Source organism: Coniosporium apollinis (genome assembly GCF_000281105.1).
Source record: "Coniosporium apollinis CBS 100218 chromosome Unknown supercont1.39, whole genome shotgun sequence".
Taxonomy (NCBI): Eukaryota; Fungi; Ascomycota; class Dothideomycetes; genus Coniosporium; species Coniosporium apollinis.
Genome location: NW_006913301.1, coordinates 166,452 through 192,911, shown reverse-complemented (window position 1 = coordinate 192,911; position 26,460 = coordinate 166,452). Strand labels below are relative to the sequence as shown.

The 26,460-nt window shown below is 55.4% G+C and overlaps 10 protein-coding genes across 10 annotated transcripts; 3 read left to right on the top strand and 7 right to left on the bottom strand.

Annotated features, from left to right (window-relative positions):
* Nucleotides 1-723: 723 nt before the first annotated feature.
* W97_07170 (uncharacterized protein) lies at nucleotides 724-2,247 on the bottom strand (the record flags this gene model as incomplete). The annotated part of the gene is made up of 1 exon (XM_007785150.1): nucleotides 724-2,247. One exon carries the CDS (start codon nucleotides 2,245-2,247, stop codon nucleotides 724-726), a length of 1,524 nt encoding a protein of 507 aa, XP_007783340.1.
* Nucleotides 2,248-2,407: 160 nt separating this feature from the next.
* W97_07169 (uncharacterized protein) lies at nucleotides 2,408-3,636 on the bottom strand (the record flags this gene model as incomplete). The annotated part of the gene is made up of 3 exons (XM_007785149.1): nucleotides 2,408-2,540; nucleotides 2,636-3,486; nucleotides 3,535-3,636. The coding sequence occupies 3 exons, from the start codon at nucleotides 3,634-3,636 to the stop codon at nucleotides 2,408-2,410; spliced, it is 1,086 nt and encodes a 361-aa protein (XP_007783339.1).
* Nucleotides 3,637-4,863: 1,227 nt separating this feature from the next.
* On the bottom strand, nucleotides 4,864-8,557 carry W97_07168 (uncharacterized protein; the record flags this gene model as incomplete). The annotated part of the gene is made up of 7 exons (XM_007785148.1): nucleotides 4,864-5,230; nucleotides 5,288-5,570; nucleotides 5,621-7,143; nucleotides 7,192-8,115; nucleotides 8,172-8,216; nucleotides 8,266-8,342; nucleotides 8,480-8,557. The coding sequence occupies 7 exons, from the start codon at nucleotides 8,555-8,557 to the stop codon at nucleotides 4,864-4,866; spliced, it is 3,297 nt and encodes a 1,098-aa protein (XP_007783338.1).
* Nucleotides 8,558-8,832: 275 nt separating this feature from the next.
* W97_07167 (uncharacterized protein) lies at nucleotides 8,833-9,649 on the top strand (the record flags this gene model as incomplete). Its single annotated transcript, XM_007785147.1, has 3 exons — nucleotides 8,833-8,908; nucleotides 8,958-9,431; nucleotides 9,495-9,649. 3 exons carry the CDS (start codon nucleotides 8,833-8,835, stop codon nucleotides 9,647-9,649), a joined length of 705 nt encoding a protein of 234 aa, XP_007783337.1.
* A 607-nt stretch (nucleotides 9,650-10,256) lies between these two features.
* W97_07166 (uncharacterized protein) lies at nucleotides 10,257-11,096 on the bottom strand (the record flags this gene model as incomplete). The annotated part of the gene is made up of 1 exon (XM_007785146.1): nucleotides 10,257-11,096. The coding sequence occupies one exon, from the start codon at nucleotides 11,094-11,096 to the stop codon at nucleotides 10,257-10,259; it is 840 nt and encodes a 279-aa protein (XP_007783336.1).
* A 1,138-nt stretch (nucleotides 11,097-12,234) lies between these two features.
* W97_07165 (uncharacterized protein) lies at nucleotides 12,235-14,234 on the bottom strand (the record flags this gene model as incomplete). The annotated part of the gene is made up of 5 exons (XM_007785145.1): nucleotides 12,235-12,479; nucleotides 12,546-13,317; nucleotides 13,378-13,550; nucleotides 13,598-13,953; nucleotides 14,011-14,234. The coding sequence occupies 5 exons, from the start codon at nucleotides 14,232-14,234 to the stop codon at nucleotides 12,235-12,237; spliced, it is 1,770 nt and encodes a 589-aa protein (XP_007783335.1).
* A 2,132-nt stretch (nucleotides 14,235-16,366) lies between these two features.
* On the top strand, nucleotides 16,367-17,820 carry W97_07164 (uncharacterized protein; the record flags this gene model as incomplete). Its single annotated transcript, XM_007785144.1, has 4 exons — nucleotides 16,367-16,431; nucleotides 16,612-16,864; nucleotides 16,913-17,047; nucleotides 17,482-17,820. The coding sequence occupies 4 exons, from the start codon at nucleotides 16,367-16,369 to the stop codon at nucleotides 17,818-17,820; spliced, it is 792 nt and encodes a 263-aa protein (XP_007783334.1).
* Nucleotides 17,821-18,411: 591 nt separating this feature from the next.
* On the bottom strand, nucleotides 18,412-19,629 carry W97_07163 (uncharacterized protein; the record flags this gene model as incomplete). Its single annotated transcript, XM_007785143.1, has 1 exon — nucleotides 18,412-19,629. The coding sequence occupies one exon, from the start codon at nucleotides 19,627-19,629 to the stop codon at nucleotides 18,412-18,414; it is 1,218 nt and encodes a 405-aa protein (XP_007783333.1).
* Nucleotides 19,630-21,819: 2,190 nt separating this feature from the next.
* Nucleotides 21,820-23,621, top strand: W97_07162 (uncharacterized protein; the record flags this gene model as incomplete). Its single annotated transcript, XM_007785142.1, has 2 exons — nucleotides 21,820-21,874; nucleotides 21,931-23,621. 2 exons carry the CDS (start codon nucleotides 21,820-21,822, stop codon nucleotides 23,619-23,621), a joined length of 1,746 nt encoding a protein of 581 aa, XP_007783332.1.
* A 513-nt stretch (nucleotides 23,622-24,134) lies between these two features.
* Nucleotides 24,135-26,093, bottom strand: W97_07161 (V-type proton ATPase subunit B; the record flags this gene model as incomplete). Its single annotated transcript, XM_007785141.1, has 7 exons — nucleotides 24,135-24,691; nucleotides 24,767-25,041; nucleotides 25,096-25,412; nucleotides 25,462-25,623; nucleotides 25,676-25,731; nucleotides 25,846-25,930; nucleotides 25,989-26,093. The coding sequence occupies 7 exons, from the start codon at nucleotides 26,091-26,093 to the stop codon at nucleotides 24,135-24,137; spliced, it is 1,557 nt and encodes a 518-aa protein (XP_007783331.1).
* Nucleotides 26,094-26,460: the final 367 nt, after the last annotated feature.

The window sequence follows — 26,460 nt, the reverse complement described above, 5'->3', positions numbered from 1 at the left end:
GATAAAGCTCGAATAAGAATTTCCCCTGACAGTTCCTTGACATGACGATCAACTGTGGTTCATCCCCGAGCCAGCCCAGTGTCCGGTTCCTGAAACGGGCTATGAGCGATGCTTGTCTCAACAGCATCTGTACCATGAAAAGATCCAGCACAAGTGTCTCTATCCATCGAACTCACGGCCACTCACCGCGAACAGCGGGGATCTTTCTATGCGTCGAAACTGTCAAAGCGGTCGAAATGCACCGCCACTCTACGGAAAGGGGGGATGCTGGATACGTGAAAAGCCGAAACACCATGAAATCGACGCAGAAAGTTAGAAGCCAAGATTATCGCCTGGATGTAAACCTCCAGACAGGACAGGAGATCCTGTCTCGAGATTGTCAAAGAATTTGCTGCAACGGGAAGGGTCTGAGGGCAGATATCCCAAGCCACAAACATAGCCAAACATCTCCGCCAAGAGCGCAGTGTATATACCATCTCTCAATCACAATCACAATCACATTCACGCATCAAAACCCTCACAGTTTTTTACAAGTGTTTTCAAATATTCTAGTTTTCCAAGAAAAGCGCAGGTAACACCCCTCGTTTCCCCAAGCACAGCGTACACTCAATGATCCTACCATGTCCTCCAAGAGTCAGAACCACAAAGCCATTAATCCTCTGCCAGAGCCACAACGAAAGAAACCGCCAAGGCGCAGCAGCCGCGCGCGCCACCGAGAAGCGCTCACAAGGCGCCAGCAGGATCAGACGGGCCAGCAGGGCCCTGAGTGCCAGGGGAAGGGGCCGGATTGGTAGGCGCCATTGGAGCAGAGGGAGGGGCAGCGCCAGGAGCTGGGGGCTGGGGACCGGGGACGGGGAGAGGCGGCGCGGGCTGCTGAGCGAGGTTGGCAGCCATCATGGCGTTGGCAATCTGGGCGGCTTGATAGTTGAATTCCCGAAAGAAAGCTCGGCCGGCAGCTTGCATGACCTCGGGGTTGTTCATCGCCAGCATCACAGAGATGTTCGTGCCATCCATGCCGTCAATCGGGACAGGAGCGAAGGGTGGCTGAGTCTGAGTGTTGGCGTCGAAGCCGCCAGTGGCCATGGTCGTATTGTTCCAGTTCTCCGTGCTGGCGAAGAAGTCGGCATCGGAGGGATGGTCGAGAGTGTGGCGTTGTTCAAGGGCCCGGCAGCGGGTAGTGAGTTGGCCGACTATGTCATACAAACGCATATTGTCCCTGCGGAGTCTGTCGAGGGCGAGCATCATCGGCCACATGTTGCCAGGCGGTTGCGTCGCAGGCGCCATCGTAGTAGTTGGTTGTGGTGCAGTATGTTGAGTTGCGGCGAGGGCAGCTTCGCGTGCCGCTCCTGCACTGCTCGACTCGCCGTGCTGAGGAGCAGTGGGTCCGTTTCCGTTGCCAGCTCCAGCGAAGACGGCGTTGTATGATTGCTCCCAATAGCCCAGTGACGTTCTGAGACCTTCGCCCTCTGCACGCAGCCTCGCTTCGCGCTCATTCGCAACGCGGAGGTGCTGAAGGGTAATGTTTTCCTTCTGCTCGGCTTGGACTTTGCTGACGGAGAGCGCCTCGATAAACTCGCAGAGATACTTTAGGTAGCGCTCCTCCTTGGTGAGTGCCGCATTGCCACCATTAGCATTGGCGGCATTGTTGTCATCGAGATTGCCCTCAAAGGCCTCCATGACCGCCGGCATCGCATTCGCCATTCCAACTGTGAGTCCCTCAGGAAAGAGCTTGTTGAGGGTTCGGGCGAGACCTTTGAGAGTGAAGGTGTCTTCGTCAGACTCGTCGCTACCATTATCTGCGGGTGGGTTGTTGGGTGCTAGACCCAGGTGCAAAGCGGGGGCTGCAGCTGTGGTCGCTACCCCCATGTTTGCAGAAGGGTTGTTGGCAACGTTAGTAGTAGGTACGGTTGGTGTCTGAGAAGGCTGGACCATCGCAGCCTGTGGGGAGGCGGTAGTCGTGTTTGCGCTAGATTCAGCAGCGTCAGTAGTAACACCGTTGCCACCGAAGAGTCCGGCAGGCTCCCCAGTCGTCTCTGCGTTCTCTGCTGTTGTCTCGTTTGTCTCTTCAGCTGGTTCCATCTGTGTAGTGGAAGGTCCGGCCCGGTCCCGGCCGCTCTCGTCTCTGTCATTGACCTCTCCCGCAGGGCTGGTACGGTTGTTATGATTAGTCTCCCTGTTGCGAAGATACAAGTTGAACGTGTACAGCGAGGCAACCGACCTGTCCAAGTTGAACGGCTTCATGTCCATGTTGAAGGTGGTTGGTTTTCCGTCGAATTTGTTCGGGCTTCCAGGTGGTGCCGAATCTGGAGTTGATAGAGCGTCAAGATCTAAGACTGCGTGAGCTGGGAAGATCTTGATCGGTGGAGGAAGAGGGCGGGTGCGAGTGGGCCCTTGAGATGAAGTGAAGTCAAGTGGCTGAGGTGCCAACGAACGCTTCACGGGTGAAGGAGACAAACTTGGCTGATCTTGCTTGAGCTTCGAATATCCGTGAAGTGGACTGAGCTTGTCGTGCCTGACTGGTGACCTTGAATGTCTTGCGTCTGATGTGTTAGCCACTGCCCGCTCTTTCCCTTTGGTAGATCTAGTGGCCTTGATGGCAGTGACGGTTGAGGGCTCAGTGCTCTGAGAAACTGACTGTTCTACGAAAACGACCCTCTTCTCAACAGTAACAGTCTTGATGACACCTCTGCTGCCTAGAGCACTCAGTGCGTGAGCAACGGCAGCCTCGTGTGTGGCTGAAGCTTCTGGTGTCAGAGTTGCCGCTGAAGGTTCTGAGCTCTCACTTGAGATATCAGAGGTACGATGGCTTTCAGCAGCTGAGAGCCTGGTACGATCCAACTCGGGTGTAGTAGCAGCTTCAGAGACGGTGGTTGCACTAAAGGGCGAACGAAGGTTGATGTCTTTGCCGAACTTGCGAGAAGATCGAAGAGGGGGGCTCGACGAGTTCTTATCAGAGGGCGAAACGGAAGAAGCCGCATGACCAGCAAACGGGAGATGAGCTGACGACATGCTCTCACTTCCATGTGATTCCACCCGTACCGTTGCCTGGTCGACGGTCGATGACGGAGAAGTGAGAGCGGTGTTGGGGTGAAAGTAGAGGGATTTGGGCTCGTTACGGTTGTAGGCGTACGCGTGGACGCTGTCCGTCTCCTCTGCTGTGTGGAAGGAGTGCTTGCTGGAGCGAGAAGATCTCATCATCTCTAGCTCCAGATCAGTTCTGGCATTGAGGAATGCCAACACGTTGTTCCCAGTGTAACCCTGCTCCAACGCATCCAGAATTTCGACCTTCGAGAATGCCACAGGATTACATTTGTAGTTTGGGTTCTCTTCGAGGCTGAACAGCGTCACCTTCTTCTCATCCGTAGGGGTCCAAGGGAGCTGCGGTGCGGTAGAGTCACTGGGGGGCGTGCCAGGCTCGGGTTCCCCCAAGGCGATATCCATCGAACGACGACGGTTTGCTCGATCTTCGAATTCTGCCGGTACACTCTGCCCTGATCAGCACGAACCTCAAAAATCTCCAGGCGAGCTTCCTACCAGTCCCTTCCGCTCATCATAGATCTGCTTCCGGCGACGCTGTCCCTGCGCGGCGAGCAGACCAACGACATCATTGGACGATATTGAGGGTCTAGATGCCATATTGTCCTTGTTATCCAGCAGGGCGGGCTGGGTCGATTTTACCCCAAGGCGTTCAAGGAGTTTGATGTTCTTCCGGCCGCGTGAATCGATCCGAAGGGTTTCACGCAATGGCGCTTGGTCAGGGTGAATTGCGGCGTCGGAGGGGTAGTGTGGCAGACAAGGAGAAGGACTCCTTGGTGGTGTCTTGGGGAGGGTAGGGAGCCTCGCACGACAGGAGGGTTGCTTAGATCTTGACGGAGACTCGGCGAGAGCTGGTGAATCAGGTTGCTCCTCCAACCATTCCCGATACATCCTATCGAGTGTTCGCTTAGCCATGATTGGGTCTGCGGCGCGTGAAGCTATGCTGGCGGGCAGGCGGTGATCTGAGCCAAACAAGGTTCTGTGCAATCCAAACAAGGCATGATATAGATCTTTCTCTTCTTCTTTCACGTGGAACTGTTCCGGCAACAAACCACCGCAGAAGGCAGAGGGGGCCGTCTTCGACATGGAAGGCATATCTAGATCTCGATCGGTGGAAGGCTGGCTGTGTTTGGTTCGATCTTTATTGGCGGATCTCGACATTGAAGCCGGAGGCGCAGGAGGAGTACGATGCAACTGTTGTGGAGCTGAAGCCAAGAAGTCGTTGTGAAGCTATGATGGCTGAAGGGTTAAGAAACTCTACCACAGGGGGGTTGAAAGGTGATAGGATGTGTCTGGAGCCACGAGATTGTTACCTGAAGAAGTACTTCGTTCTGCACCTACTAGCGTCGTGTGAGCACCAGTATTCATAGCATGGAAAGCGAAGTGAACAAGAGACGCTCCACACATTGATTAGCGACGAATGGGTGCGCACATCGGACGTAGATGGAAGGCGAACTTTCGTGTTTGTCCGCTCTATCAGCTGGGTTCCTATCACTTCAGTAATTAAGCTGCCGTGCTTCCCGTTCCAGCCCGTGTAAGCAAGTATGATACATGCAAGATACCCGCCAAATCTTGGAAGAGCAAGTATAAGTCAGCGCAGGTCTTGTAGAAGCGACATCAAAGATAGGCCTGAGCGGGTATGGAGGAAGTCAGGTGAAGCGCCAACCTCAAGCCGGATGTATACCACTCCAACTTCCACCGACCCGACGGCGGCATGCCAGCCAATCCCTGTTGAGACCAGCAGATCATGCAATTGCTATGCGTGCTGCTCGACGTTCCTACCGCTTCGCCCTTTGCAGCAATGCCCACTTCAGCTCGCAAGGCTCTCTACTTCTTCCCGCGCCCTCGTGTGGCCGCCTTGCCCTTGCCCCGTCCCTTCGGCTTGACCTCCTCCTCGCTCTCCTCTTCCGACGCTTCTTCCTTGGCAGCTTTGCTTCCTTTCTTTCCGGCCTTAGCCGAGGACTTCTGCGGTGCCGCTTTCTTCGGGGCAGCTTTCTTCTTTGGTTGCTTGACGTATTTGTCCTTCGATAAGTCGACGTCTTCGTCGTCCTCTTCTTTGATTTCTTCTACGACTTCGCCCTCATCGGACTCTTCGATGGCTTCTTCGAGATCCGGTTGTTCCTTGGTCTGTTTCTTCGGCGCGACGACATTGCTGGCCTTCATGAATGGTAGCGGATGTGATTTCTGGTTGTATCTAGACGATCCCATATGTCAGGAGGTATCCAAGCGAAACAACTCGTGGACAACTTACATTCGCGTGAAGGCCGATTTCGTAGCTGTCTCTATGGTAACCTTCTCTTGGTCCATAGGGCCAACCCCAAGTTCCATGATGGCATCGAAGTCGTCCCTGGTAAGGAAATAGCTGTCCATGAGGTCGATGACCTCGTCCACAACGTCCTTTCCCTCACGCTGAAGTCTTCGGACGAGCTTGGTCCACAGTGTAGGGACGTACTGCTGCCGGATCTCATGTCGGTCGCCAGAAGAGCGGAGGCGCATGTGACCTTGTATCTCCTTGACCATGCGCGTGAGCTTGCCTATGGATACGGTTAGCGCTGTCGTAAATTTGACTGATAACATGACATACCTTGGGTACTATTCTTGCCCAGCCAGGACGTGAAGCCCATCTTGTTCCCTGCCATACTGCCCGAGATAAAGCTAGCAGGCCGGACGAAGCTGAACACAGCGTGCGTCGGCATCAAACTCCACTGCTGCTGCGAGCCATGGATCATCCTGTCGACCAAATCACCGTCGCTGATGCTCTCGGCGGCTTTGTCAGCCAGCTCAAGCCACTTCAGGTTCTTCTCTCTGCCACTGTAGTTGTTGGAAAGGATCGGATTAGTGCTGAGATAGTTTTCCTGGAGCATCAAGTAACTGAACTCATGGTCATTAAAGTACAGCTCGATCTTGTCGTTGAGTGTGGCCTTGCTGCTCGAAGAGAACATGCCTCCGCCAAGTATCTTGCTAGTGATGTCCCAGGGCTTCAGTATGACGTGCTTCTCCCAGGCCTTGGACATCGCCTTGCCGCTGTCGAAATCTATGGCCTCTTCATCGAGCTTCGCCGTTGATATCATGTTAATGACTTGTCGGATGTCGGCGCCGGTCCCCTCGATGAGTGCGTCTATGACGGGAGGGGGCATCTTGAGCCCTTCTCGGAAGGCGACAGTCATGACCCGTGACCTGATCATTTCCGTGGTTGGCCGACGGAAGGGGATATCGTACGTGCAGTAGTCGAACGGCTTCATCTTTGGCAGCTTTCGATCGTTGCAGATAAGGATCATAGGTATCTGCGTCTTCTTGCAAACAGCGGCGAGAGCGCCAACACCACCCCGATCGCCGGCGGACATGCCGTCCACTTCGTCCATGATGAGGACGAGCTTCTTCTTCCCGGGGTCCACCTTTTTGCCATCGCCTGCGAAGTACCCGAGCAACGAGGTCGTGCTAAGAACGCCTTTGAGGCCGGTCTCGACCAGCTTCTTGCTACGGGTATCGCTGGCATTGCTCTCAACGATGTCATATCCTTCAAGCTTTGCCACGAGATGGGCTGCGGTCGTCTTACCAATACCGGGTGGGCCGTGTATGATAACGGCTCTATACACACCGCTGCCGTCTTTACCGGCAAGCTTGAAGCCGGTTTTTTGGCTCTTGGGGAAGTTCCTGAGCCAGTTCTGAAGCTTCTCGACTTGTCCCTTGTTGCCACAGATCTGGGTAATATGTGTAGGCGCATACTTCACGGTCCAGAGTCTCGAGTCAGGTCCTGAAGAAGAGTCCTTGGCGGACGATGAAGCCTTGCCTGTGCCCGCACCGCCTGCACCGCCGGTTCGCCGATCCGCTTTTTCCATTTCGGCAGCTTGCTCCTTGATCTTCTGCAACTGGGCTTCTTGCTTCTCTGCGTGCGCGGCGGCAGCTTTGCTGCTACCTCCGTTCGCAGGTAGCTTCCGAATGAGTTCAAATAGGCCGTCTTCGTCGATGGTCTTGATACCGTTGTCTCTTATCGTCTGGAGTTTCTTTGGTCCCGCGTCGCTTCCTAGCACTACAAAGTTGGTCTTCTTGCTCGGACCTGAAGTCACCTTACCACCGTACCGCTTGACCAGTGCTTGGCCGTCCTCCCTAACAGATATTAGCGCACTTGCTAATCCCACTGAACGGGGATCATACCTGCTCAGCGTCTGCAGCAGACCCGTAAAGACAAAAGTTAAGCCAGCGAGACAGTTTTCAGCGCCAGTCGGTATATCTTTCGCCCCTGCAGCCGGGGGAGGACCGCTGTTCGCATGGCCTCCAAACGGAAACTTCTTCGCCTCATCCGACGGCTCTGGCGGCGTAGGTGGACGAACTAGTGGTATGCTATCATAGATTGCTTGCATTGTCGCATTCTCGGGTTCGTCGTCTTTCTTTGCCTTCTTCTTTGCCGGTGTCTTCTTAGTAGGCGTAGCTTTTGTTCCTTTCCTTTTCTTTGGAGGCTCATCCTCATCTTCATCATCTTCATCATCGAGAGACTTGCGCTTTCTGCCACGCTTGGCTGGCGCTTTAGCAGGCTTGTCGACCACAATTCGCTCATCGTCGTCCGGCACAACGAAATCGTCTTCTGGCTTGACATCTTGCATGTTAACGTCATCGTCTTGAGAGTCAAAGTCATCTTCCTCCTTGATCAGCTTCTTCTGCCTGCTCTTCTCCGCCGGCACCCGCTTGGGCAGTGCTACTGGCTCAGGATCGTTATCGCTGGCATCCTTGTAGTCATCGCCCTTCCTTCTGCCCCTCTTGAAGTCTGCCGTGAAAACATCATCCCCCCCATCCGGCCCATCCACAAAGTCATCATCATGGTCCTCTATCTCCGCGTATGTAGTCGTCTTCTTCTTACGGGAGGACGTTCGGCCGTTGGTCGCGGACTTTGCAGGAGTAGACTCAAGGCTCTTCGCAGCCTTGCCGTTGGTCTTGACTGGTGTAGCTTTTGGTGTTTGCTCAAATAGTTCTTCGGTAACCGCCGACTTTGATTTCGATGCTGCCGACCGCTTCGGCTTGTTCTTGGCCCCGAAGTAGTCTGTTGTGGTTGTTGCTTCGCCTGCTGGTGACGGTGCACGCTTCCTGGACCATACTCAGTCTTGAAACCTGACAGTCAACGTAACTACTCCTCCACTCACGTTCGCTTGGCAGGACTGGCTTTCTTCGGTGTCGCTTTCTTCGGTCTGCAATGGCGTTAGCTGCGGCGCTCACAGGTGACATAGAGCGACCTACGCAGCATTGAAGTCCTCGTCGTCTGAATCGTCAATGACTACGCGTGTATTTCGAGCTCTCGGCTTAACGGCTCCGGTCTGCGTCCGGGTGACCCGCATATTAGCTGTTGTTCGGAGATATTGTTCGGAGGAAGTGGTATGCTCGTAAGCTGAAGTGGAGCTGAAGGCGAATGGACGAAGGGCAAGGTTCATGATGTTATAGTCTCTGTACATACATCCTTCTTCGCAGGTGCCTTCTCCTGGCTCGCTTGGGACGGCTTTCCGCCAAAGAAGCTGCGGATATCGCCCGGCATCTTGACAATCCGTGCTCTGACAGCTGTTTTACACCAGATACAATTTCTAAAAGCGCGTTATGACCATTGAATACAGAAGAGTGAACAACGTTGCTGATCAGCACCAACCGCTGCGCTGCGGAACGCGTAGGTCATCGACGTCGCGTAAAGTAGCACCTTCACGTTTCTCCGCCGCCGGCTTGGCAACGATTGCATCGCGACATTCACATTGCGGCTTCAAGGCACTAGACGGCTTCAGGGCACCAGACAGCTTCAGACGAAGCACCCTCGCAGCCATGCCGCCCCCACGGATAGCGCCATTATGCGCGAGGCAACTACGGCCAACAATCTTGCCTTCACATCGACCATGCCGTATGTCCCTCCTTCCAATCCTTCAAGCAGTCAAAGCTAATGCTTCCAGTCCTCCGCCAACACCTCCCAGCAGCTTCCTCCATCCCCTCCGCCCACAACTTCAGCACTTCCCGTCCCCACCTCGACTGGCTGCTCCCGCGCTCCGGTGCCAACAAAAAAGACCGCAAAGGCCGACCACGCGTCCCCACCGGGGGCTCCACCCGCGGCACGACCGTAGTATGGGGTGACTATGGGCTCCGAATGCGCGACCACGACCGGCGTATCTCGGCCGCACAGCTCAAGATCGGAGAAGACACGATCCGGAAGCGACTCAGGGGCTTCAAGTTCCGGCTGTACATGCGGATCAGCGCGAACATCGGGGTGTACACGTCCGGCAACGAGGTGCGCATGGGGAAGGGGAAGGGGAGTTTCGACTACTGGGCGAGTAGGGTGGCGGTTAGTAAGGTTATTTTTGAGCTCAAGGGGGATTTGCATGAGCAGATTGTCAGGGATGCGTTTCGGTTGGCGGGGAACAAGCTGCCTGGTAAGTGGACGCTGTGATGCTTGCTCTACTTGGGGACTAAGGTTGCTGACGGTTCTTCGCTAGGGCTGTATGAGTTTGTGAAGAAGGGCGACCCGCCTGTGATGGGCATAACGAAGCTGGGCAATGGCGTCACGGAGGAGAGTTTGAAGAGGCCGAGGCGGGAGCTCCCTCCGCCTAATCTAGTGGAGACCGCAAGCCGGCTTCCTGCCGCGGCGTAGAACATCATGTACAACATTTAAGCGAAGGTCTCACAATCGTTATCTGTGTTCCATCGGCGTCAACGGGCTGTGTATAGTCGCGTGAATTGTTTGTATTAAGCCGAGAAATGCCGAATCGAGGCTGACAGGACCTCTGTGACAAGCTAAAGAGGTATTCCGCCATCGCCGTTCATGTGGCTGCAGCTGAAGGGGTACTGCCCCAGCGTTACATCCCCCAGTGGCATCGCATCCTATTGCACCCTAGATTCAATGTACATAACATGCGAGAAAGTCCCCCCCGGCCACACAATTGTCATCATCAACGTGGCGCAATAGAACCTTTCAATCTCTTTCAGCGACCCTCTGTCGCATACCTTTTACCACAACGCCGCGCAAATGCAAATCGGGTATCTCAGTCTGTGGCTGGATGCTGAACGTAAATTCGTATTCATCGTAAATCGGAGGAGCTGAATGCGGGATGTAATGACGGATCAGCTTCCGTGTGTTGTGTGGCAGTCTTGTTGAAGCGTGATCAGAATTCGATACAAGGAATCGTGGTTGTGATAAGCTTTTCAATATTCTCGGTCCGCAGGCAAGCACGCGTGGGGATCGTTCCTCCCGCCCGCCCTCATCCGCGCCCTTCCCGCCTAGGCATCCGCTGAGGCCTATCGTTCCTGCCTGGCCCCTGTGTGACTGTATAGGCATTGTACGCTTCCGCCTGCGCATGCCGCAGTCTGGACGCACCCTTCAGCTCTTGCAGCTCCGCATGGCTGATGATCCGTCTCTGCCATAGGTAGTGGTGAAGCTTAAATTCGGGACGGGCGGTAGCGAGGGTGTGGCCAGCGTAATGGTGCTGGGCTTGGTGGTTCATCCGCGCGTCCCAGGCGTCGAAACCGTTGGGGTATGTGTAGTTGAATGTATCGCAGAGCGGACACTCTATCGAGCGCGGAGGATCCTGCCCGCGGAAGTGCCACATAGTATGCGTCTTCCAGTGCTCGAGGTCGTAGGAGCGGAAGTGGCAGTTCAAGAAGTGAAACGGGCATTCGAGGACGCTGCGCCGGGCATCAGGCCGCACCTCGAGGATGCCGTCGGGCCCGAGCTCGAGGAGCCGCACGCCTTGAACGACGCTCGCATCTGCGGTGCTGACGCCAGAGGACTCGTACGTGTCGCCGGATGCTCGTGTCAGCATGGATGGTGCGCCTGACACCGTCGATCTGGCTTGGGTGTGGCTTCTAACGCTCAATGCCATCGAGGACGCGCTTTTCTGCGCCGCGACGAGCGCGCGCAGGTCGGATGCTCTGCGGCCGTCGCCAGGCAGCGAGTGGAACTGCGCTGCCATGCGCCCGTGGAAGTCTGGCTGGTCGACGCCCGAGGTCGTCCATTCGGCGATCAAGGGCTCGACGGGTTGGCGTTGGAGGGAGTGGAAGGAAGGTGGCGGAGTGGTGGGGCTGTCGGGCGGCGAAGGCATCTGATGCGACAGATTCAGCCTTGTGCGAGGAGCGAATCAGACGTGAGCAATCACCATGATTGTTTTATTTGGGTTTGATTGTCGCTAGGTTATAAAAGTCCAATCCTTCGTATGCAACTGCGAGTAAGATCCGCAAGAGGCGAAAGAACAGAAAGTGGGACTTGGTCGCCTTTTGTTTCGGCACTTAGAGGGGGAGACGGCGACGCCGTTATCACGTTTCAACTCTCGAACCCCCTTCTGCGGGAACTGTTCTGGAGCAAGCGAACAGTTATGATGCAGATGCGGCTCTGCCGCGGTGACTCCGGCGCTCATGCGAGAGATCGGCGCTCTTTTCTCAAAGATTGAGCAACCTTCCCACAACATGCTCCTCGGGCTCTGCTCTCGATACTCTCGGCTTGTCATCTACCCCGAAGGTGCGGCCGATTGGAGGCGTTATTTCTACGAGGCACTCTGCAGCTTCGACGCTGGCGAAGAGTTCAGCTCACAGAGCTTCAAAGCAGAATGCAGGTAGAGTATTGGTAAAGCTTTCCCTCGTCCCGAGCATGCATCCCCCTAAACGATGGCTGGCGTTGATGAGTCGATGACGGGTGATAGCGGCACAACGACTGTGATCTTCAATTGCTTCTTACCGCTGAATAGATAGCAAAAGTGCACCCTTTGTATGAGGATTTGTCGGTGTGAACGACCAAAGTGGAGCCCCAGAACCCCGCAACACCATGAACGCCCGGACCACTTTGATGATGCTGGAGTGGATCCTATGCAGCCAGCCGCGAACAAGGCTCGGGCAAAGAATGTGTTGCCGGTCACTCCACCATGATAATCTCACGTACAGGCAACATGTTCTTTTGTTGGCACTTGAAAGCTTGCTGGCTGATCTAAGCCGTCGCGAACCGAGCTTAAGCACGCAGCTCCGGTCATGAAAAGTCGAAAAACGTCGATTCGTGTTCGTAGGCATTGGAAGATAAGCTGAACAGGCATGGCAAAGAGCTACGGAATATCAAAGAACTTGTTACAATGCAGCAGATGATCTATTCTATCTACGCGTACCGGTGCATCAATAGTCTAAAAACGCCTCCTTGAGACAGCTTCTCTACTCTTCGATCTAGCACTTTTAATACGATGATCCACCACGATGCACCTATTGATACAGGCTTCCCGACCGCTGCCTTGACACACCTCGTCTACTCTCAGAATAGCGGCGCTCAAGCCCATACTCATCAGCACGTATATTCTCTGGAAGTGTGGGGGCACCACCGAGACTGGCGAGGACCGTCTCGCTGTTGGCGGTCAGGTCGTCCATCACCTGAAGCTCTTTTCTTGAGAAGATCTTAGGCAAGACGGCTGTCCGTAGCGGTATCAGTGCTGTGATGAGGACGGGAAAGCCTAGGCCAAATTAGGATTTCGATTCGTCGACGATGTTTGACCTCCGACTGAAGGTGGGAGACGTACCTATGGCGGCGATAGTCTGCGAGATCGCTACTGTGACCGCTACGCCGACAGCTTGGATACCAATCCACATCCAAATCTTGCGCTTCTGTATCGTCAGGAGCGGCTCATCGCGCTGTATGAAGCGATCCTCGGACATCAGGAAGATGAGTTTCTCGAGCATCCCGTTGGACTCGATTGCGCCCCATCCAACAACGAAGAAGACACCCGCGAACACTGCAGCAGGCATTGTACGGAGCACAGTGAGCAGCGGCCCGGTCATCGTTCCAATAATCGCAAGACCCATGAGGAAATGGGAGAGGCGTTGCTCGACGACGGCGACGGCCCTGACGATCGGTCTCCTGATCTCCGCACCTTCCCCTTCTTCCGTTGAGATGATCTTGAGCTCGGTCTCGTACACGGTCAGAGAATCCGTGTGCACAGGCGCCTGCGGTACCAAGCCGTTCGGCAACTGTAAGCCGAGTAGACCAGCGACAAACGTGGTACAGCCGAGCAGGAAGAAGTCCCAGTGGAACCCGCCCGGCTTCTTGAGAGGGTACTGGCGCGCTTGCGCGGTAAGGCTGCTGACGTTGTGGTCGTAATAGAAGAGTAACATGACCAGGAAGCCGAAGGGTAGGGACACAAAGACCCAGGTGGCATTGAGATTCCAGAAATCTATCAGCCAACTCCGCGGTTGAGTGGGATGAAAGGCTCGGACGACTGGAACATAGCTGAGATCTGTGTCCTTGAGAGTACCGGGGATGTGAGAGAAGCCGACCCAGAAGAGGGTGCCAATCTGCGCAAGGTCATCAGCTTCCCAATTTCGTGCTCGTCTATAGTGACGTCGACGGCTTACCACATAGGCGTAATCAGCAAGTATGCCACGGAACCAAGGCTTAAAGACAGTGCTACCACCTAGCTTCTCGAGACCGTAGATGGTTCCGAAATAGAGCATTGCTATGACGCAACCAAGGAAGCCAGCTCTGCTGCCGTAGGTAAATTCGTTGATGAGTTCTTCAACACCCTTGACTGTATCCTTATTAGCAGCCGTCAATACACTAACAAAACTGACTTACTGATGTAGATGATTCCCACGTACATGCCGAAAGACTGGCTGGAAAAGTCCGTGACATACCGCATGTAATCGCAGAGGTTCCAGAAAGACACCATCCAATGGAAGACAGCGGCCCAAATACCGGTCCAAGCCATGACCTGCGGGTAGACTGAAGCGTCGTAGATCACTACAATGTCGTAGATTGTGTAGTTGAAAAGCCCAATCAGACCAGTGATGCCAACGATGGTAAGGGGCTGCGCGCCCAGAATGCTGAATACCATTGCAGCGAGTGCGGAAGAAAACAGAGCCTCGTTAATACCGTAGAACTCGCCGGTCCGCCGGTACATGTCGAGTGTGAATGCTATAGCTGGGAGAAGACTTGGCTTTGTCAGTTCTCTATCCAAGTCTCTGCAGTATTTAGGATTGTATACTCACTTGACGAAGTACATCCGTATCGTGCTTGCAATGACCCGGTAAGTCAACGCATCTGTAATGTCGCTCGGATAGTATGGCAAACGTCGCTTGACGTCATGGTACATGCCTCGACCCGGCCGCAAGACACGATATTTTCGCCACCCTGTCAGACCATCGAAACTGTAGTCGTCGCCAGACTTTTCTCGACTCAGCTCCAGAGGGTCAGGAGAAGGAGTTTGTGACATGATGATGGTAACCTAGAGGGAATGGAGAGACAATGAAACAGCGAGAGTAGAGTATTAGAGATCTAAGGTATGATGTGAGCTAGATGTATACCAGCGGCGAAAGGGGGCCGACTTGGGGGAATTGCAAGCTTATGAGGAAGTGATGGTTAGAGTTGCATGTATACTAACACCACGGATACTGCACCTAGCGACTTATATAAGCTCCTCCGCTGTTGGCAAACAAACGACAAGTCTTTAGTTCACTTTGGTCTATCTCTAGTGGAAAATCAGTTGAGATGCCAAGCCCGCAAGCTTCGGAAGGCAGAGCGGAGCGGAAGCGGTGATGCAGCCCCCTTCGAACAGATGTTGAAGAGCTTCAAGCTGTCCAAGAGTGTGGATAGCTGCTGCTATCGGTCCGCTAAGCCACAGTATCATCACAAGTAGCTTGTGTCTGTCTGCTGTCGAAGGCACAGCCGGAAGAGTAGATCAGAGATTTGAAGCCGCAACGTTGAATTGCAGGGGGCAATCTTACGTCATTTGCGCTCAAGGCCACTGATCGGCAACGTCTTCCGGCGCATCACATCTGCCTGGGCAGAATTTCTTGACTGCAAGAATATCTCATAGACTCATAGGAGAGAACAATTATGAGAATTTCCTGTTATATCGCATGAGCCGCTGCAGTTTCCAATCCGACACGTACCACGGCCTGATCTTTCCCTTGATTGACAATGATCATGAACCACCACACAGAACTTGAGGCACAGAGCCTAGCAGACTGTGTATCTCAGGCAATCCAAGAGTACCTTCGCCGCTCAAGTGTGTATGAGAGCAGCCCCGCTCTGGAAGGCTTAGTAGACCCGATACTAATGATAGAAGGCATTCTGTCGGATGGTCGAGCGCCGTCAGTGATGTTACCACGTCGGATAGAATTAGTAGGTCATTTAACCTCAGTAATCGTTGTCAGTCAATGCGTAGCAGAATCAAAATGCAATCCTCTTCCACGAGCATCTTGACCCTTCTGCACACGTCTGAGGGTTTCTTGGATAGCATTTTATACTTGACGAATTACTTCACACGTTCGTTGAGTCCGTTTCTCTAGATACCTCCTGGGCCCTAGGTCAAGGAAGCTGGTAAAGTCGAACAGTATTTGCTAAGTGGCCCAGACTACCATTAACATTTCAGTGTTAAGAAGGCAGACGCGAGAGATTAGCTCGATCCAATCAAGCCAGACGTTAACGCCTGCTACTGCTGCGGAGGAGAGCATTGGGTCTCAGACGGGACCCACGCGCTCTCTAACCACAAGACAACGATGTCAGCGTGGCAGAAGGCGGCGGGAATCCTCAGAATCGTCGCCGTCCGAGTCCGACGCATCTAAACGCCGAAGGGCAACTGGAGGTTTACGCTTAGCTTCGGGCCCCGGAACAGATGAGGAGATATCGGCTGAACGTGCTATTCGCCGATCACAAAGCAACACGCGACATTTCCCGCAGCGACAGAGACAAAAAGCAATCGATATCCATACGTTACAGCCCTCAAGTCTATACAAACTCATCACAGGAATATGGGAGCAGATCCACAGCAGTATCAGCCTTGATCTGGGTCTTATGGTAGGTTCGGTATCGTTCTCATCTTCAAGAACCGTTTCTCTAGGACAGAGATGCAAGTGGAGCTGAAATTGTCATTCCCCAAGTGCACTGTTGGCCTGCTGTCATGAATGGACGATAGCGTGGGCATTCGTCAATATATCCTCATAGAGCTTCCAACGTCCTGTCCCAAACCGTTTTCACATCCTTAGTGGCAGACACGGTTATTCTAGCTTGAAAAGCGTTCGGCGTTCCCCTTCAAACCATGTCCCTCAATTTCCCTTAGCTGACTTTTGTTAGGCCGACCAACTGTACGAAAATCGAACCTTGGGAGTCGGTTCCTCAGTCACGGACTCGAACAGCCCAGATGGCCCAAACAGCTCCGTCGCGGAGGCGGCACTCGGTGGCGCCTTCAGCCAGATGAATGTGCTCTGCCGGAAGATCACTCAAGCGAGCCGCTGCTGTAGGTGACTTGAAGTCATCGTTCAGGCGCGCTGGGTTGAGTGTTTTGACGCTCGTGTCCAGCAGCTCGCTGCTTTGGGAGGCGGCGGCAGCCTCACGAAGAGCCGAATGCACGCATTGAAAGTAGCTTGCGAGGACTTTGGCTGGACAGAGAAAGAGTTGAGAAACAAAACGTAAGTGTCGTTCGTATCCTCTGAAGCGGTCATGTAAAGCTTCGTGCATGAGTTGCCAATAATCTTGCAGAGATGTCGCCAGAACGGCCCAAGGATTGCATGTATACTTTGAAAGAGTTAGCAGTATCCCACAGCGTAGATAGGCCGACAACCAAGCACTCTTTAGCTGATTCGCTTCAGGGCAGTCTGGCGCGGTTACCAAGAGATAAAAGAAGCGGGAGGATGGGTATCACTCGTCTTCGCCGGCATGGGCCTCTACCGTTTCTGCAAGTACCGCGTCGGCTTCACCAAAGAAGCTGTGCAGCGCCTTCAGAGGTTACGGCGGCGCTTCGAAGTAGCAGCCGACACGCTCCATCCGCACTGGCGGCAGCTCCTCGCCATCATTGGTGAGCCTTCGGCGAGAGTGTACGACGGCCACCCCCATGACTGGGTCGTGAGCGAACACAGCGAGCCAATACCGCTGAGGCAGACGTATCTGTAGTGGGATTCTAACTTCAGCTTTGAGCATCTCGAGGAGTCCGTCATCGATGAAGACGCTTGGGGGCCGTTGTGGGATCCGAGACGTCCGACGCCAGCAGCTGCAGACGTTGCTCCCTCGCGTGTCTACGTCTGCGATGTATGTGGCGAACGACAAGAGGATGATCCAAAGGAGAACTGCTGCCGCTGTTTCCCGGCTCTATATGGATGCGTCCGCAAAGCATGTCCAGTACAGGTGTTCCGGACCGCTAACGGCCGTAATGATGGGCTCGAGGCGTGCCTTGTAAGTCGAACTTGTTTCTGGCAGTCTGTCGCTGGCAAGTTTCATATTCATCATCAGGGGCACGGCGTGCGCCACGTAAAGCCTCCAAGCGAGATGCAGTCCTCATCAAAAGCATAGCGAAATCTTGCTACGGCTTTCTACAGTCATTCGCGGTTTAATCAACAAACCCCATCCTCCCCACACAATTGTGCAGTCCAAGTTTCCCCACCGCATCCCGCACGGCGTCTTCTCCCCCAAAAAAACCCCCACGAAAGTTTGTTGTCGTACTCTCCTGACATCGTCCCCCCCAGTCCTTCCCCCGCGGGACCGCCATCGGCGAATTCATCGGCCTCCTAACGCGGCATCTTACGAACACCGACGTCATGGTCGGGCAGCCCTCTCCCACCTCTCCAGCATACCAGATCCACCAGGGTCGGCAGGGCAACTACACGCGCTTCGTGAATCACAGCTGCTGCCCAAACGCGCAGTTCGAACGCTTCAGCTGGAGGGGCGTGCAGAGGATCGTGCTGATTAGTAGGGGGATCCCCACGGGAGGAGAGATCACGGTGGACTATTGTGAGGGGTATTGGAGGGGGCTGGATAAGGTTTGTTTGTGTGGGGAGAAGGTGTGCCGATATAGAGATAGGTAGAGCAGGAAGACCGGCGGATGAAAAACGTAGGCAGAGACAAGTGATGATGTCCAAGCCGCTTGAACTAAGCTTTTCTACCAAGGGCCTTCCGAAAAGTCGGTTGCCGCCTTGAAAGCTACTCGTGGCCCTGGACCTGGATGTTACGGCTCGTGCGGAGTCTGCTCGGGACGTTGGACGTTCGGTCGAGCGACTGCCGTTCCGTCTAGCGTTACGTGATAGGCTGCGACGTTAGTTAAATAGCCGTTTCCGTCCTAGGTAGCAAATTATCAATCATACAATTCAATCCACTGAGAAAACCTTACCACTGGATAGGCCTTGAGCAAAAGTCCATAGCTTAGACACCTTAGGCATTTGCTGCACCAAAGAGTTGAACTGCTGGAAATGTTTTGGCTTCCTATGGTATAGAAGCGGTCCAGCTGCTCTGCGACTGACATGACCATGAGTCCAGTTTGACGGTGAATCCGAGTGAGAGAGCCACCAGCCGAGAAGCGGCAACCGTGTTTTCAGGTAGCTCTTGTATCTTGCGATATCCTTAGCGAGAACTACTCTCCACAAAAAGAAGAAGTCCTTCTTACCTAGCGACTATCAATCTTATTCAGCAAAGACACCCTTCAGCACCCTCCCCAACACTCCACCGACCATCTCGGGGCGCTCCATCGCCGCAGTGACCACGGCCGCAGCCCCGACCGCAAACACAGCCCCCTCCCGCCAGAGATATTTCCGCTCATACCGTCTAGGGAACCAGACCCCCAACGCCCGCGGCAGCACGAAAAACACGATATCCGCCCTCCTGCTGCTGGTACCGTTACCCTCAGTGGGCAGGACCAGGAAGCTGAGCCCGCAGAGCAGACACCCGGCGTGGATGCACAGGCCCGAGTCCCACATCTGCGGCGTCACGGTCTTGGGGGAGAAGATGCGGGGACCAAGGCGCGTGCGTGCGAGACAGACGCCGTAGTAGAAGAGAGATACGAAGGCGGCTAGGAAGGCGGAGGAGCGTGCAGCGTCAGCCAGAGCGGGGATGAGAAGGCGCGACAGCGGCGCCGCTGCTGTCCTGGCACCAGGTGCCGTGCCCCGGCCGTACAAGCGTTGGCGTCGCAGCCGCAGTAGCCACCGCAGCACAACCACGCCCAGTCTCAGCGGCAGGTACATTTTGGCCGCCTCGACCCAGGCCCGCGCAAATCTCACCCCGGCATTCACCTCGCACCCCTTCCCCATCCCCTGATGCACCAGCTGACACGGCACCGGCACCGTCTTCGCCGGATCCCCCCACGTCCTCGGCAACCCCAGGTCCTGCGCCATATCGCCCAGCAGCCCTCCCAGCCCGTCATCTCTGCCATACCGCCAGTTCCCGAAGCGGGCCTCGCGCAGAGCGCGCAGAAGACGCGGGTCCAGCCGCGCGAAGCGCGATATCCAGGAGACGTAGGCGTGGGGGAGGCGGAAGGGGGCGTAGAAGTAGGCGTGCATTATTGTGGAGCAGGAGAAGGTGAACAATGCTGGAAGTGTGGCGGAGGATATAAGGTTGGTGAGCCGCGTGCGGCGGGATGGGGGTGGCCAAACGCCGGTGAGGAGGACGGAGAGGGCGTGCACGGTTGTGAGGAGAGTTAGGTCGAGGGTCTTGCCGGCGAGGGCGGATGGAGGGAGGGAAAGTGGCGTGGTGTCTCGGGGTTGAGATGGAAATGGTGAGATGGAGGTTGGCGAGGATGTGACGGTACTAGGCTTAGTTGATGGCTCCGCTCTATCATCTGGTAGGGTGGGTAAGAAAGATTCTGGCGGCGATTCGACGTTCGATGAGCGGCGGGGCCCGGTCATCTTGTCTTTACTTTCTTTGCTGTCTTCACCAGGCACCACGACTTGCGCATGGGCAAGCTCGCCTTGTGAATGGCCATGCTGCCGGCTGTTGAGCAGAGCAAAGCTTGCTATGGCCGCGGCGAGTGTCGCCAGGAACCTCGACAGTCTTTCGATGCCTACATGGTCGACTTGCCATCCTCGCCGCCAACGCGTGCGATAGAGCGTAGTCAGGGAGCTGGTCAGGAATGCCCGTAGAGGAAATTTCAGGAGCGTGGAGCCTCCAACCAGGACGCCACAGAACGCAGGAAAACGGTTGATGGCTGCAGCCGAGCGCAGTATAGTGTAAAGCTGCGCGGTCTGTCAGCTTGTGATGGAACGGGTCTTCTAAATAGCAGGGGAGCTCGCAAGGTAGTCTTGATAGAAATCACATGACATAGGAACGAGATGAGGAAACAACGGTACTAGAATGCTTAAGCACGCATTGAGCGTCAAGCAGAACGGCTATGCACTTACTCTTGAAAGTGCAACGCCATATGGTATCTCTTTACGAGATAGGGCTGCCAAAAGGCCGAAGATCTGAGGGGTAGTGCTGGAGAGATACCCGAGCACGTATGCACGCGCGAGTCTGAATGATCTCTCTTGTCAGCCAATGCGTACTACTACTAGCGCCAACAGGAAATTTGTGAGAATAAGGCGATTGCAATGAGTTCATCTACTTTGACCTCAAAGCGCACATTGTCGACTCACGGCTTTAGTAAACGGCGGTAGTCGCGCACCACATCGCTGTTGTTCCCCATATCCAAGGTGTAAGAGGGATCATAGAGGCCTATCTGGCTGTCAAGGCGCCATTGACTGGCCTCACACCAAGGCGCGACGCTCGGTAGAGCAGCTCAGCGGCCAAACGAAGCCGAAATCAAGAGTCACTGCGTCCTGAACATGCGTCAGCATCCCAAGTGTGACTGCATTTAACATGTCTTGACCCCCGGATGCTACGTGGTAGACGCATCAATACGAAACTGCCGCCCACCGGGCTGAGGATGGCCCCCAAGGGCCGCGATCAACAGGCCGAGATGCCTCGGGATGAATGATGCGTTTTGACTGAGACGGTAATCCTACAAAGGAAGTTTCGTGGAAGCATAATTCAAAAGCTCGCGCCCATATGAAACACCTGCCACCCCTGGCTTCAACAAAACAGCTACCCCACAAAGAGAAGCCCTCCGAGAGAGATCGAAGACTGAGGCATGCCTGAGGACCAAGCGAGATTGACAGAGAGGCAAGACGCGGATCCGTGACCAAACCGAGGTGCATTATCCTGGGAATGCATAGGGCTAGAGGCCAAGGAAAGACTGGCACGGAGGGAGTTTGCTTCAATGGTGTGGGTGCTTGACCTACCAAAAATGTAAGGCTTCACCTCTCGTGCAGCAGTTGGATGTCCTGATAGAACCACGCAATTGTGGATGACGACGTGAGGCTCAATCCTGCACGGCTGCACGCAAGCGGTGCCTGGCTAAGGAGCGACGTGCGCTGGTGAACGTTGACCCGCCCGTGGCGAGCTTGGAGGGGTTTGGTGATGGTGTGGGTGGTGTGGATGGCGCAGTTGGAAGACCCGCCGGCGGAGAGGCCGAGTGCTCTCTCACATGTCGGCCACGGCCAGCCAGCCAGTCAGCCAGTCGTCAGCCCGCAGCAGCTTCCGTCGAGAGGTCAAAACATTTGTTGTTGGGACTTTGGAAGCTGCGCACAACACCTGATCTTGCATCTCTGTCCTCTGCCTTCTGCTGCTTGTCGCATAGCCCTACTGCCACCCGCAACGCCTGTCCACAATCATTCCGTCCAGGCTTGGCCCGCCGTTAAAGCAAATCCGCTGCCTACCACGCCAGCACCAACTCGACCCCCTCTCTCTCTCCCAACCTACCGACTCGGATGGTGGCACAGCGTCGAGAGTCAGCTTGTATCGCGTTGATGCTCTGTGGGTGCACTTTCGCCGCGCACCTCCCCGCTCGCCACCTGGGATAGCTCGTCCCTCCGCGACCCAAGTCAGCAGCACCCGCGCAGCAACGCTGTGAAGGCAGGATAGACCATGAGTTCTCACCGACCCAGAGCACGCGTCGACCGGCCTAGTGAACACATCTCCGCTATTCCCATACGTCTTGCACCTGGCTAAGCAGCCTCTCCGACACCACGCGAAGCTCATCGGAGCATAGCCGTCGCGACATGAGCTCAAACGACCATTATCACGACCAAGAGCAGATATCTCAGCCTTTCGGATGTACGCTCCCTATACCCTATCTTCCGCCGCCCCTCACTGACGCCTTACGCTCGCAGATACCTTCGACGACAGCGAGCCCTCGACTTCCGCCGCCGCCGTGCAGCCTGCCGGTCAGCCTTTACTGAACACCCAAAGCTCGGCACAGATCTTAGGCTTCCTCAACAATCCTGAGGACTTCGACATCGGCTTCAGCGACACTTTCGTCAACCAAGATATCTATGGAACAGGCCTCACGGATATCAACGAGGCTTGGAACTCTGACCCTCACAGCTTTCAACGTCAGCAAAGCATCGCACCCTCTCAGACAATTAGGCCTGCTCCGGCCTTCGCACCAGTGCAGCCATTTAGCCCTGTATCGCCGTTTGACGGTCGTCCGCCTCATGGACTATCACACCCCTTCAACCCTCCGTCCGGCTCGTTCAGCAACTCTTCGCTGGTTGCGCCCAACTTCGCAACCTCTGGGCCACATTTTGGGCATGAGGCCCATCCGTTCGCAGGCCGCGCGAACAGCATACCTATCACAACCTCTGACGATGTCATCGGGGCTGCCTCCACACTCTCCGGACTGAACAGCTTCCACACCCAGCAGCAGCACGCCTATCCGACGCAGCAATATCCTCAAGGAGACTATGGCTTCACCAACCTTAGTAGCGTGTCCGGTCCCGCCATGACCACCGCCTCTCTGTCCTCCAATCCCGCCATAATTACACCGCCACCATCCTCCTTCTACCAAGCGAATATCTACACATCTTCCTCCGCAGACATGAACGGCACGCCCGCCCCGGTCTTCAGCAACAACATGCCATATACCTACGGCTCCGCCACCCCCAACTTCGACCCCTACAACTACATGAACTACCAACCGCCCGCCTCCTCGCGCAACGCAGCCCAACCCCGCCTCTTCCGCTTCGGCTCCGACAGCAACTTCGACACCAGCGGTTACCACGCGCCCCCGACCCACGACGAAGCCCGCGTGCTCGATCGGCTACAGCAGGACATGTCAGCCTTCATACCCACCAGCGCCAACAGCACGCAGCCGAATAGTCCCGTGCTAAGACGAGGAGAGATGAAGCAGCCTGTCGCGGTGATGCAAGGAGCCGGGCGAACAGCCGACGCGGAAAGAGAGAGCGAGGCCGAGGAAGCGGAAAGCGCGACAACGACGAGTCGGAAACGCCGCAAAGGGAAGGGAAAGCCAAAGGCTGAAGACTTCTTCCCGAATCCGCCCGCGGGGATGAGTGATGCCATTACCGCTACGCCGACAGCGGGGGCCGCGCGCAAGTCTTCCGCGACGGCCGAGCGCGCAGCCAAGGTCCGCAAAACATCCCGCGCCGCTGCCTCCGCCATAACCGCAGCCACCACCACAACAACAACAACACCCCCGAAAACAAAACGCGCCTCCATACCAGCCAGCAGCAGTGCCACCACAGCAGCCAGCGCCAGCGCCAGCGCCGCCGCCGCCCCCGCCAGCAAACCCGCCCGCGAAAACCTGACCGAGGAGCAAAAACGGCAGAACCACATCCTGTCCGAGCAGAAGCGGCGGAACCTGATCCGGAAGGGCTTCGAGAAGCTGAACGAGCTCGTGCCCGAGCTGCGCGAGAACTGCCCGTCCAAGAGCCAGGTGCTGGACCTCACGGCCGGCTTTCTGGACCGGCTCATCCAGGGGAACGGGGAGCTGAGGGGGGTGTTGGGGGAGCAGCGGCAGCAGCCGCCAGAGAGGGGAGAAGGGGACGAGGTGGAGGAGCGGTAAGTAGTGATGCGGAAATACTCTGTAGTGGGATGGATGGGTTGTTAAACAAGGGGAATTCGGTTTCGTGTATGACTCTTGGAGCAAGAGGAAATTTTAACTGGCACGACGAGGGCGCAATTGTACGGGCAGTTTAGTGGAGGATATACCCCCAGGGAACGGGAGCAGGGAATGGCGTTTTTTTTTGGGGCTGGCTTTTGCTCATACCAGGGCGTCTGTGGGGTTCGCTTCGTGTAGCTATGTGCCCCTTGATGCAGGGGGCTAATATTTGTGAAGCTGTGGTGAAGTTAGTCAGTAGACGCTATGTGATGTGTGAGAGTTTCAAGGGCGGAGCGTCATGGCCGCACGCAGCAGCATCCAGTAGCCTCGCAATGTTCGCGCCATCGCAAGACGCAAAAAGCCGTGGAGTTTCATGTTTCTAATCTGGGAATAAGCCGTGGCAGATGCAAGATTCATGTCACCAATCAACCCTCCAACCCCTCAGTCCTTCATCCCCAGCTGTAGGACCACGTGACCCTACACGTCCACCAAATTCTCCCCCTCGCCATCCTTCTTATCCTCCTCATCCTCCCCATCCTCCCCATCCTCGTTGTCCCTCGTATCCTTCCCGCCCCTCTTCCTCTCCTCCTTCCGCCTCTGGTAGAACTGATCCAGTACCTTAGCCGGAATCCGATTCAGCAGCTCCTTCGGGTAAATCCTCAGCAGGCTCCACGCCAGATCCAAACTCTCGACGATCGTGCGGCTCTCGTACGCGCCCTGGGAGATGAAGGTCTTCTCGAACTTGTCCAGGAACTCGAGCGAGAGCTTGTCTTCGGAGGACAGGGCTTCCTCGCCCACGACGGCCTTCATGGACGCCGCGTCTCGCCCGATGGCGTATTTGGCGTACAACTGGTTGGACACGTCGCCGTGGTCGCGGCGCGTGCGGCCTTCGCCGATGGCGGACTTCATCAGTCGGGAGAGGGACGGGAGCACGTTGATGGGTGGGTAGATGCCCTTGTTGTGCAGTTGGCGGTCGATGAAGATTTGCCCTTCGGTGATGTAGCCTGTCAGGTCGGGGATCGGGTGGGTGATGTCTGTAGTTCAGTAGTGTCAGCACGCTGTGTATTACAAGGGGTTGAAGCTCGGGTCTGGGGCGCAGGGAACCGTACCGTCGTTCGGCATGGACAGGATAGGGATCTGGGTGATGGAGCCGTTGCGGCCTTCGACTCGACCGGCACGCTCGTAGATCGTCGACAAGTCAGTGTACATGTAACCGGGATAGCCGCGGCGACCGGGCACTTCTTCTCTGGCGGCAGAGACTTCTCGGAGGGCGTCGCAGTAAGAGGAAAGATCTGTGAGGATGACTAGGACATGCTTCTCGAGCTGGTATGCGTAGTACTCGGCGGTCGTGAGTGCAAGACGCGGTGTGATGATACGCTCGATGCTGCGAGGGGTGAGCATGAGGGTCAAGCAGAATGATTGGCCTTGCTGCACTTACGTCGGGTCGTTCGCCAAGTTCAAAAACAGGGTCACACGCTCCATACTGCCATTCTCTTCGAAGTCGCGGGTAAAGAATCTGCTAGTCTCCAAGTTGACACCCATAGCGCCGAAGACGATGGAGAAGTTCTCCTCGTGCCCGTCGTGTACGCCCTTTGTAGGCTTACCAACCAGACCGGCTTGACGACAAATCTGCGCGGCAATTTCGTTGTGTGGGAGACCTGCTGCGGAGAAGATGGGGATCTTCTGCCCACGCGCGATCGAGTTCATGGTGTCGATGGCGGAAATACCAGTCGAGATCATTTCTTCGGGATACACCTGCAGACGATTAGCGTCCATCTTCCCCTACAAAGCCGGATTGGCATACCCTTGAATAGGGATTGATGGGACTACCGTTGATATCAAGATAGTCCTCCGCAAGCACCTTCGGCCCCTTGTCTATCGCACGGCCTGATCCATCGAAGATACGCCCCAGCATGTCCTCGGAGACACCGAGCTTGAGATTGTGGCCGGTAAACTCGACTGTAGTCTACTCGTCTTAGCGGAGCCTTAGGGACACAGTGCCAGCGTTGGGTGCGCACCTTCTTGACGTCGATACCCGTTGTACCTTCGAACACCTGCCGCTTCGTCAGCCCCGCTCTTCCGTTCTGCGTGATTCGGACACTACTATACCTGGACAACGGCACGGTTGCCTTTGCGAACAATTTATTAGCTAGAGGGCCCTTATACTCCTATAGCTTTGTCCTCGTACCTCTTGCTTCCAAGACTTGGCCAGCCCGTTCGGAGCCATCAGGTAGCGTCAATGATACGATTTCGTTATACCGAGGGAACTTGACCTGCAGCGCCTTCGCATAAGTAACGGTGCACCCAAACAAACAGCACTTCACTACTGACATTCTCTAGAATGACCAGTGGTCCGTTGACGCCGCCGATAGTGTTGTATCGTATCCTGGGGTGGATGGACACCATGCGGTGGTCCATCTCGGCGGAGGGCGCCATTCTCTGGCGGCTCTCGGGAGGGCGGGGCAAAGGACTTGCTGAAGTCACTCAAGAGGGAATGTTTGAGGTATATGAGGACCGTGGCGGTGAACTGCTGGACTGTCGATAAGCAGCTGCTCGGTCGAGTTCGGGAAGCTTGAGGTTGCTGATGCCGTCACGCACAGAGCTCCCGCTTGGTCACGTGGCTCGATAAGGCGGTGGGGCCTCAAGAACCGGTAGAAGCACCGAAGGTGTGAATGAACTGTACCAAGTCGCGGTAAAGCACAAGCTGTGATGCTTACCTGCCTTCGTCTCAGGAATTGGGTTGTGCAGCTAAGCTGGCGCGAATCATGTGTTTGCTTCCACAAGCGGCCAGGCGGGGTGGCAT